At 36.0% G+C, this 12,763-nt stretch overlaps 1 protein-coding gene across 1 annotated transcript; it reads left to right on the forward strand.

The window, feature by feature from the left end:
* Positions 1-490: 490 nt before the first annotated feature.
* On the forward strand, positions 491-1,390 carry LOC149830362 (serine acetyltransferase 5-like). The gene has a single exon (XM_090015436.1). The coding sequence runs from the start codon at positions 491-493 to the stop codon at positions 1,388-1,390; it is 900 nt and encodes a 299-aa protein (XP_089871562.1).
* Positions 1,391-12,763: the final 11,373 nt, after the last annotated feature.

Consider the following 12,763-nt stretch of genomic DNA (forward strand, 5'->3'; position numbering starts at 1 on the left):
TTGATTTTTCCAGCCTTATTAAAATCCACCCATGTGTCCGAATCAAATACTTCAAGAGCTGAACCATATAAAATCAGTGCACGTCACGTTGTGTTGGGATGTTGCAAGTTGAACCCTATAATACGGTTGTATAACTGGTAGGGGTCTGCCTAGGAAGGAGATTAGGATCATGGTTGTCTGATTTGCATTTTAAAAAGCCCAAAAGTCAACAAAACCACCTGGCATTAATCCAAAATGCAAACAGACGGCCACGATGTCCCCATGAGCAAAAACACTCGTGTTCAGCGTGACCTGATCTGCGCCCGTCTGTCTACCCTCAGCTTTCTCTGTGAATATATATATATATATATATATATATATAGAGAGAGAGAGAGAGAGAGAGAGAGAGAGAGAAAAGGGGGGGGGGGAGGGGGTTCAGTTATATAAGTCGTGGTGGACACAATTCGCGTGGCACAGTCAGAAAAAAAAATCAGGAAGGCCAATCAGCAGGATGGATCCTAAAGATGCTTCTTCGTTGTTGCCGACCACCAACCGTCTGCTGGCTTCTTCTGCAGAATCAGATGCTGCCCATGAATCCGAAGAGTCATGGCTCTGGGAACAGATGAAGTTTGAGGCCAAGCAAGATGCACAAGCCGAGCCTGCTCTGGCCAGCTTTCTCTTCTCCGCCCTTCTTTCCCATCCTTCTCTCATGCACTGCCTCGCCTTCCACTTGGGCAGCAAGCTCTCCTCTTCCACCTTGCTCTCCACGCTCCTCTACAACCTCTTCCTTGAATCCTTCTCAGCTCTTGATATGTGCCGTGCCATCGTTAGTGATCTGAAAGCCGTCCGCATTCGCGACCCTGCTTGCCAGTCCTACTCTCACTGTCTCCTCAATTACAAAGGCTTCCTAGCTCTCCAAGCACACCGGGTCTCACATCGTCTCTGGCTCCAAGGGAGGCAATCTCTTGCACTTTCTCTTCAATCCAGAATTTCCGACGTGTTCGCGGTAGACATACACCCAGCTGCGCACATCGGCTCAGGAATTATGCTGGATCATGCTACCGGAGTCGTGATCGGCGAGACTACAGTCATTGGTAATAATGTGTCAATATTGCACCAAGTCACACTTGGTGGAACTGGTAAGGATGTAGGTGATAGGCATCCAAAGATTGGCAATGGAGTCTTGATTGGAGCAGGAGCCACTGTGCTTGGAAATGTGAAGATTGGGGAAGGGGCGAAGATTGGTGCCTGCTCGGTCGTGTTGACCAACGTGCCTGACTGGACCACTGCAGTGGGGAGCCCGGCTAGGTTGGTTGGAGGAAAAGTGAAACCGGCAACACATACTGACGTCCCTGGGGAGAGCATGGATCATACTTCCTTCATTTCCCAGTGGTCAGATTATGAAATTTGAAAATCTTGATCTTGTGTCACAAATTGAGTAATGCCATTTTACAGATTTAATAGTTTGCTTTATATGTAATGATAATTCCTCTTTTGTGGTTTTCCCAAAGGGGAATGGGTCTAAGTGTTTGTTGTACTGTTTGTTTCTTGTGCACCGTATGGAAAGTTATATATCTCTTAACTTGAGTATCAGTACTTTGCAAATGGTGACCCTTTTTATATTATTATGTTGTTTTCGTGTTGTCATGATGTATCTATCAACAGTGTTAACTACTACTATTATTGTTGCTGTATCTGACATCTATTTTATGATTTCTTCAGCATCTAATGCTTGTTGTACGAGCTCACGCCATAATTTGCTCAATTTAGTAAAACATTTAAATTTCCTTAATGCCTTCTACAAATTATATATGAGAAATCAAAAGATTCAGTTCTCAACTGCAAATGAATGGTATATACCAATATCCAATTTTGTAAAAATATTACCAAATTTATGCTTATGAAGTGTGACCATGCAAGTTTGCTAACTTTAACATGCAACAAGTTCTTTGAAAAAAAAAAAAATGCAACAAGAAGCAAAGGGTTGTGTCCAAGTTTGGACAGAGTTGTGTCGACAAGGAGTGGATAACATGTGCAGCCAAACACTTTCCAATGATCATATTCTGGCAACTTCTTGAACAGAAGCTCGATTGCAACTTGGCAAACTGTTGATGAGATATACCATAGTACTAAATGCATCCACGCAGAACCGAGTACCCAAGGAGGAAAATGACATCATATGATGCACGTTTTACTGGCGCACTTATTTAGTGCGTCAAAAAAAATGAATTTTACTGCCTCAGCATAATTCGCCAATAAAAGACATTTTTCGCTGGCGCTAAGCAAAACAGAACCAGTAAAAATGCTATTTTAGTGGTGCACTATACGGGTGATGTGTCAGTAAAAGAGCCTTTTCTTGTAGTGCATGCTGATCCTAGTTTCTATGAGATGTCTGTGCTTTAGCTCTACAATCTCATTTAGTTTGGATGTATAAGGACATGACATCTAATGTTTTATGCCATGTTGATCTAAAAATATGGAAAAAAACACTTGTGAACTCACCTCCATTGTCACTATGAAAGACCTTAATAGAAAAACTGATTTGCTTCTCTACTGTGCTCTTAAAATTTTCAAAGCATGACAAAATATAGGATTTTCTAAGCACAGAAACAACCATGTAAATATTGAAATTCATCAACAAGCAACAAATAATAACAATATCCCTCTCGTGATAAATTAGGGGCAAGTCCCTATAAATAATCATGTATAACTTCTAAAGTATTCTTTTCAATAGTTTTTGACTGACCAAATGGCAACTTATGTGACTTTTCTACTAAGAAATTAGAACATAACTTAGGGAAACGATTATCACAATGAAATAAAGAGTGCCTTTTAATTAAATACAGTATCCATGGCATTTTTTCTTGGATGCCCAAGAAGACAATGCCAAACCTCTTTATAAGATACCAATAATATGTTTCTCTATGAAAATTTTTACCATCTTCCTAAGGTGGCCTAAGGGCACAGCATGAAGCCTCTTTCTGCGGTAACAAAGTCTGACACCCCAAGCAGGCACAGTCTTTGGACCCACAAAAATACTTCATGATTCATGCATTTTAAGGGAAACTCCAATGTTTCTGTGGCACACAAGCATGCTCTAAAAGTTGACCCATCTTGGGTTAGGTATCTCATGACTCTCGAAACAATAGATTATCAAACAAGGAAAATTAAAAATAGAAAATTACCCATACTATCCTCAAAATTTGGTGTGTCCTCTCAAATACCTACTAATTTTCCAAAATTCTTCGTGTATACAAAAATGCCAATTCTCGACATTTTTAGAACTATTTTACCCTTCACAGGTGTTTTAAGTGGTCCTGCGAATAACTCATGAACCACCTAAAAGATTCGAAGCGGTAAAGGGGATTCTCAATTTCACAAGATATGTGCACGAATGTCAAGAGGTCTGTACTTTACCTGAGCATCTCCTCTCAAAGGTTTGCAAGATGTTTCTTTGGAGTTCCTGACATTCACATGCATACCTTGCGAACCTCCCAAAAGGTTCAAATGAATGAAGGAGATAAGGAGGTTCGCAAGGTATTACTGCAAATGCCAGTAGGTATGACTAAATTACATATGAATTTGCTTGGTTCCTTGCAAACCTCCTTATTCAAGAATTGTTCGAGTGAATGTTGGGAGGTTTGCGCTAATATCTTGTTTAATTCAAAATTGTATTTAATGTTTAATAATATCCTTATTTAATTCAAATCTGTCGATCAGGTGCTGCCATAGTGTTGAAAGAGGGATGAATGCCACGCAAACGATCCAAATAAGGGTTGGGGAAAAGTTGGCCGGAATATAGTCCAATCAAAGGGAAAAATCAATGGCATTGATCGGACTAGGGATTGATGTCCAATGCGTGCAAGGACTCTACAAGAGAGAAGACTCCTAATAAGTGCAAGAACTAAGGTAATGATTTTATGTAAATTGGCTGAGAAGGGTCCTATTTCATGTAAGACTAAAACTCCTCTTGTACGTGGTTGAGATGCTATATAAATGTATAGCCTCTCTCTCTCTCTCTCTCTCTCTCTCTCTCTCTCTCTCTCTCTCTTGAACAGGTTGTGAGAGAGAGACAGAGAGGTTTCATCTTGTCCATGTAAGTGTGTGCCTTGGGTGCTTGAACTTATTACGTATGCATAACTCTAATTGATACTGTATCAGAGCCAAGATCGTAAAGAGTTGATTAGTTAGGATTGTTGATTCTAGCCGCTGCTGATCTTATTTCAGGTATCGATGTCTCTTGAGATTTGAGAAAATAGTACAAACAGATGATCTACTTGAAAATTTTCTATGCCTCACATTTTTATTGGTGTGGCAAAGCATTGTTCCCTTGTCTAGGCAAATTCCAAGCAGTTGATCCACTTGAAAGTTTTATGTGCTTGTCTTATGACATGAGAAAGCTAGCGTTAATGCAAAGTCTGCTTGAGAAATTTAACTTAGCAACAATAGCACATTGTAATTTCTAGAAGGATAGCTGACTCACTATTCTACATCAGGTGACCATGTTGATATTTATGTATGTCCGAAGATATACATAGACTTTTGTTGCAGAGGGACCCCAACTTCAAGTGCCGTACCGCTCACGTTATATGTCTCATTAAGATTTTTGGTTTTCACTGTTTGGTAATCTATTGACTTCGGGGTAACTCTTAGGCCACCTTATGAAGATGATAAGCATTTTCTTAGGAAAAAATTAATATTCGTATCTTATAAAGCGCATTAGAGAGACGGCTGAGAAAAATCTCACCCTCATTTCTCTACCTTTAAAAATGATACAAAAATGTGAAATTACAGAATTCCATGTGTGAAATTTTACCAGATATCATTGTTATATATATATATATATATATATATATATATATATATATATATATATATATATATATATTAAAAAAATCATACAAAAATGTGAAGATTCATATGAAAGTTTTTTCACTAGTTTGGAATTACATGGGGCACATTCTATTTTTCCTGCAAATTGCTCTAATCTATTGAAAAATGCTTGTGCCCCATCTCGGTTCAGCACCTGATTGCTGAAGGTCGATCAAGCCCAGTACCCAACAATATTTCAATTAATTTGATTAATATCAGTACCTATCTATTAAGTTGGTTTGCAATGTTTCAGCGCTGTAAGCAGTAGGATTTGAACTCTGTTCTTATTGTTTACAAGACAAACACTTGAACCGTCTACACTACTCTATGATGTAAAATATATGTAATATATTTTTATTATTAGTTAACGAGTCTATATGAGCCAAGCTGAGCTGAACACCCATTACTCCAGTTCAGCCTGCCGAGCCCATTTCATGAGCTCTTTACTGGCCTGTCTCATTTGCCAGATCTAGTTGGGACAAGCTAAACTCTTCTCATTCAGTTACATGAAAGCGGGTTACGTTTGAATCTTGGGGATCTCCATGAGGTTTAGGTCCAAAATTTAATTTTTCTCTACAGCCTAGTGAAGATCAAATTGGACCTACAGGTTCTAGGTTAATCTAACTTAACAGGTTGGTCTTAATTGTTTACCCAGATAATTAAACCTGCATCACTGCATGCCTATATATGCAGCGTACTGTTCCTTTGGGCCAATGCCACCGCCAGCATTACCACGTCACCTCTCCTAGTGATATTTTTATTTTTCAAAGATGCCCTTTTTCCAAACTAAAGCTGGCAAGTTGTCTAGTCACATTTCATTTTCAGTACTCTATCTTTGGATAACAGACCAGCATGGCAGCAGAAAAACCAGCCCATTGTTATTAGTGCAATAAACTTGGTATTTCCTTTGAATCCAATCATAAAATGGCTTTATAATTTATGCCAATTTTGTTTTTTTGTTAGGTTAGGTTGGCTACCATTATTTTCCTAGAAACATTCTAGAGAGAAACTTTCATCTCCACTGCAGTTTGCTCTCGTTTATGATATTGATGATTGGGCTTTTCTTTCTTTCTGTATTAGAGAAATGGGAGTGACCCTACAAGAAAGAAAAATGATGTTGAGCGTTTGAGGATAAATGTCCTTTTATGGGGTAGGTGTCCTATTTTGCCATTAAACAATTATCATTGAAAAAGAAATATTGAACGTATTATCTCACCTTCCTGCTTCAACTTGTCCAAAATCTTTTCGTTGCTTTCCTTGCTTATAATATACCTTTTCTATTTGTATGCAGCCAATAATGACCATCCATCTCAAGATGGAGGGGCATAGATGTGTGATCAACAAGTTAATTTTTAAACTATGTCCCCATCAGTCTCAAGATGAATAGTTAAACATAGTGTTGCTGCATGTAATACAGTATGTATTTATTTTGAACATACGGTATCACTATATATAATAAAGAATGCAAATTTAAGATTGCATCTTGTGCTTTGATAGCTTCACCATCATTATTGATTTTGAAGAGTTTATATTTCTCCATATGAAAGACATGGTGCCTTCATATGAACCCTATCAACCTTGCAAGAGACCAAAGAAGACCATGCTGAGCTTCTCAACTAGAAAGTTCTTGTTTTTCCTCCAAGGTTTGAGGTACTTTTTAAAAGAAAACACAGGCAGGAAATGATAATGTCAGTCTGCTCTTTAGATCTTCGGATCACTAAGTTCAATACTCAGTTTTGTTTATAATGATTATGTAAATTAGTATTCTACCTTGGGTAGAATTTTGTCATGTTACAGAGTATATTGTAGGGTGCACTCTCCTTTTTTTCTGTCACCGACTGCACTAAATTTGTAAAAATGAGAATTCCAAGTACACCCCTTTCAAACGACAAATTTCTTGGCCCCAATGCGAATTCATGAAATTGTCATTTACAAATAGACACCTAACTTGTCAACTATTCAGTAAAAGCCACCTACAGTTTTGGTCATTACATTTAGCTGCTTGCTTTTATAATTTATGTTTCAAAGACATTTGATTTTAAATCATTCTGATGACTCTTTTATTGTCAAATAAAGCTGAAATATCCACATTGTTGATTTGCTTAGCAAAAGATGATATGATAACATAACATGAATTATTCTATATAAAAAAAGGGCAAAATTGATATGATATTTGAAATGCATATAGATAAAGTGTTTGGAAGTATAAACTCATTTTGGGTTGTTAGTCAAAGTAAAATGTTTGAATATGTCATGTAATTAGGAATTATGGGCAGTTTTGTCAATGTGTAGTGTAGAGATTTTACGAGTAAAGTTGGTATTTTCATAATATAATATGGGAAGCATGAGCATGACAAAAGTTTTAATGTGAGTTTATTACTTAGGTTACCCATACGCATAGTAGGTAACTCTCAAGTCATGTGATGGATGTAATGGATCTTGTAGTGGGACATGTGTCAAGTGTAGAGAGATTGAGATGTCATGTAAAAAGTCTAGAGGGAGGTTATATGAGTCATAAGTTATGTGAGTTAAGGTATCCAAGTAGTGGTCATGTCTTTAGTAATCATTATTGTGTCATTAAGTTGGAATTTCGTAGTTAGAGATGTAGCCCATGAAAGAAAGGTCAAAAGTTATCATTTATGCATAAAAATGTATAGTAAAGACCCCCAACTTTATATATACCTATGGGTTATTTAATTTGAGTATGAGTAAAAGTATTATCCAATAAATTGATATTTTTAAGTGCTTATCTCGCTTGAATTTTCTTGTATATGAAATTGAGAGCCCTTCTAATTTTCTTTAAAAGTGTATCAGAACCACAATGACATCAAACATGCTTTAAACTCAAATCTTTTGTTTATTCAAAGACAATTACGATAATTGATACATCAAAATGTAAGCTTTGTTGGGCTCTCAAGAGTGTTAAGAGATGGTTAATGATGGTACACTGAATAAAAAATTGTTCAAGCAAAGACTATCCTGTCAAAAAATGACAAGGAGGATTTCAAGGTAACACTATAAGAAATTTGTGGATTAGCGACAACCTTAATCCATCGTCAATCTGTCGCTAAACAGTTTAGCAATGAATTAGCGTCAGCTTAGCGACATATAGCTTCCATTGCAAAATTATAGTCGCTAATTAGCGACAAAAACTATCTATCACAAATTTCATCGCTAATTTATGATGAATTAGCGAATGCCATGATTAGTCGCAAGGCCATTGTTAATATACGAAGATTTCGGTTTTGCGATGAATTAAAATCCATCGCTAATTTGGTCGCTATTGTAGCGATGGACTTAGCGACGAATTAAAATCCGTCGCAAAAATATTGGCCGATTCATATTTGCAATGGATTAATATTCGTCCCTAATCCATCACTAAATTGGACGTCGGTAGTAAATAGCGACGGAAATTATCTGTTGCTAATCCATCGCAAACAAGAAAAAAAATTTTAAAAAAATGTTTAAAACATAAATATCGAGAAAATTTTTTTGTAATACAATTTATATTTCCTGTACAATTTATATTTCATGTGTATAAAAAATAAAGTACACATAAAAAATACATCTAAAATGCAGTTAAAACAATTTATTGATCCACTATAATTTTAGCCAAGTTCTAATTATTTACAAGTGAACATTTACATTTTTGAAACAACAAGAAGATACAACGAATTTAACACATGAATCTAATCATCGCCAAGATTTTATGCGTCATCTTCTTCATTGTCTCGATTTGCCCCTTCAGGTCATCTACACTGATTATCTTCAGCAACCTACAAGAGAAAAGAAAGGTTAGTATTGATAAACAAAATATAATGAAATAAATTATATGCGATGCACCTACGTTAAGGCAATCAAAGTAACATGAAATCTAACGACATGCAATACATCATATGAAACTTTCATACCTGAGAGGCACCTGCAGACGAACTTTCCCTGTCCCAAAAAAAATTGCACAACTAATTACAGACAACGTCAGAAATTGCTTCATATAAATAATCACACATTGTGTCCTTAACGAGCTGGCGTACACCATCCCAAGAATTAGGTGGGTCAGTCGGATGCTTGGAGCTGATGCTGACGGGAGAACTCTGTGAGTCGTCACTGAAGAAAGCAATGACTAATGATGTATTCATATTACTCTCAAACCTGAACACACGACCCTTTTGGGGTTTACCTGCTGCAGTCACCCATGCTGCAGGATCAAAAGGTGGATGCTGAGTGGAGTCATCGTCATATCGTTCTACCATCTATTGCTCATATGACTCCTACAAAGTAATGATTACAGTATGAATTAATAATTAAGAATTACAATGTTCATGATAACTTGTATATTATAATATTTATTAATACAATAAATATATACCGTTGTTGTTCTCGCCTTCTCTGATACGAACTCTCCCGTAGTCTTACATTTATGTGTTTCAACAAACATATCCTTGTATGACACAATGCCTCATTTTTCTGCTTACTGCGAAGTTAAATGATAAAAGAATTATTTAACAGGTTTGCAACAATACTTATAAAATTGACAATATATAGATTGATAAGTTACCATTTTCTTCAAGTGGCTCCCAAAAGTCTTAGATCCACCTGTGTGTAGATGGACATCGATCATTTTTGCTCAGTTTTGTGAAGCCTTCGCTGAACAGTTTCGAAATTCATGCCCCGCCCACTTATCACACATTGCATCCCAAACATCTAACCTGATAGTAGGAGGTCAATGGCCCTTCTACTGCAATGGATCATCTATCTCGTCAAATGCTTTTCTTGCTGCAGTCTTCATATTGTGCAGCATATCTGCAAATCGATTGGCAGCCACCTTCTGTCATACCTTCCTCGCATCTTGCTCCTCCATCGTAGTCGCGAAGTGATTCAAAGCCTACAAATATTTTTAGAAAGTTAGTAGACATGACTATAACAAAAAATTAAATATGAAACACATTAACTATGAGAAACAATTATATACCATGAATGAGGACCACAATCTGTTCAACACCTCCTTCAGGTACTCTTTTCATTGAGCAACCGGTCCTGATAGATGTTGAACTAGTGAATTCTTAATCTCTTGTATTACTTCTTGTGGCTCGAACCTCATGTTGTATCAATCTACACTATTTGAATGAGTCTTCTTATGTCAGTCTGAGAAGACCCTGCATCCAGCGTTGTCTCGTGACTTGTATGAACAGCTGGTGTAGGTGGGGCATGTGCAGGCAAAACATCATCTGTAGAAAAACGAGTTAGAAATTCACAGAACGCGCATTTAAACTAATCAAGTATATAATTAGTTAAATGATATACCTATTAAAGTAGCCCGTGAAGATGAATGTTGAGACTGACTACTACTGGGTGATTGACCACTGTAACCTCCACGAACCATATTCTAACAAATAAAAAATGTCATGCAATACATTCAAACATTGCAATACCTTCAAATAATTCAAATCATTGTAATATATTTCAATACATTCAAATAATTCAAATAATTCACATCAAATATTGCAATACATTCAAATCATTCAAACACATTACAATACATTTAAATCATAACTCTATATGTGTTGAAGATACATTCTAACAAATAAAAAATATTATGCAATACATTCAAACATTGCAATACCTTCAAATCATTCAAATCATTGCAATATATTTCAATACATTCAAATAATTTAAATCATTCACATCAAATGTTGCAATACATTCAAACCATTCAAACACATTACAATATATTCAAATCATAACTCTATATGTATCGAAGATACATTCTAACAAATAAAAAATGTCATGCAATATATTCAAACATTGCAATACCTTTAAATCATTCAAATCATTGGAATATATTTCAATACATTCAAATAATTTAAATCATTCACATCAAATAGAGGTTTGTATTACAAGATTTATTTCATTAGCTCAAGAATTCTTCCTCATCACTTGTTTGACTTTCATATTCTTCTTCTTCCTCCTCCTCTTCTTCATCTTCTTCTTTATCCGCCCATCCACTTGGTATATCATTTGGATCACATTCTTCCATGAATGTTCTATCGACCAATGGAGATATGACATGCATACCATGCACGACATCGTGACCATAAAAGAAGTCATATATATCATCTGATTGATAGTAATCACTCTTTTTAGTTAACTTGTCTTCTTGTAACTGATCATACTCGGGGTATAGTTTTGACTTCACCTTGCAAACTGCCCACTATTCATTTCTATCTGACTTCTTTGTACTCGAATATGAAGTATAGTAAACTTGTTGAGCTTACGAGGCTAATATGAATTGTTCATATGTTTTAAACCTTGATTTATGATTCACCTTCATAATGCCTCAAGCTTTGTCGACTCTTTTTGCAGTGGGATCAAACCAATGACACTTGAATAAAGTTACCCTATTATTTATGCCTAAGTAAGTCAACTCCATTATTTATTCTATAACACCCGAGTAATCGTGTTCATTTTCATCATAGCTGATATCTCATGTGTTTAGCTGCATGCCGAACTCTATTTGCATGTCATCTCATGTGTTTAGCTATCCTTAAAGACATATATAATCGTTGCAATCTAGGGGTGAGAAGGAAGTAACAGAGTGACTTGTATAACGCTTCTTTTGACCTCGTGCTACCATTGCCTCTTGTTTTTGGCTTGAATCGAAGATGCCTACATGACGGGCATGATCTGTTAGTTTTCTGATCTTTGAAATATAACATGCAGTGATTTGGATAAGCATCAATCTTTTGATACCCCATACCTAGAGCATTGACCATAACCTTCGCACGATAGAAATTTTGTGGCAATTTCTCATCTTTGGGCAACATACTCTTCACAATAGAGCACAAACGGTGAAAACATGATTGACTCAAATTAAACCCAGACTTCAAATTCAGTAGTTGAAGAACTGCAGACAAGATAGTGTGACTCTCGTAACCATTCCAAAGTGGCTCATCAGCATCTTTAAGTAAATCATAAAATCTGCTAGTTGCATCGTTTGATGCTTCTTCCTCTACCCTAGTTGTTACATCACTATAACCCATAGCAGAACTCAGTTCTGGTCCTATGGTATCAAATATCAAATTCATATAAGGATTATCGTGCACCACATCCACTCGTGCATCAAAATTATTCCTAAATTCTTCACCATGAAATGTCCAATTCTGATAATCATACACAAAACCCTTCTTGTATAGGTGATGTCTAACGCCATGAGGTTCTACAAATTGATTGTTCTTAAAAATCTTGCAGGGACACCTAATCCGACCTGTGAGATCCACTGTATTGACACTTGTCATTGCAAATTCAATAAAACTTTCAACACCATCCATATATTCAAGCGATACCTCATTGTCAACTATCCTACAGTACATTCATTCACGGTTTGCAGTCGTTTTGTCGTATGATGTTACGAATATTATCCTAACCGGTTAAAAGAGAATCATCAGAATGCTATGATGAAAAAAATATCAAATTTATCATGCATTTATGGTAGATGTAATGATTTGATATATCACACACACACACACACACACACACACACACATATATATATATATATATATATAATGTCATAAAATTACAAGAACTATGATGCATGCATTGATAACTTAATATTTTTATGTGCAAACTATTCAAAACACGATACATTCATTTGAAACATGTTTTCATGATATAATTTTACATGAAAGTCATAAACAAATTGAAAGTACCTTCATGCAAGTATGGATACAATCACATCAAACATTGCAATACATTCAAATCATTCATATCAAAACAATGTCAAACATTTACCTGAAGCAAATACACTCCAATATCCCGCTAACTAATACCATGCCTAGCATGGAATCCGTACTCCAAAAATAAGAACACTTTCATTTTCATACATTAAAATCATGCTCAGTATGATCTCCAA

Source organism: Nuphar pumila, chromosome 8 (genome assembly GCF_984573655.1).
Source record: "Nuphar pumila chromosome 8, dmNupPumi1.hap1.1, whole genome shotgun sequence".
Lineage (NCBI taxonomy): Eukaryota > Viridiplantae > Streptophyta > Magnoliopsida > Nymphaeales > Nymphaeaceae > Nuphar > Nuphar pumila.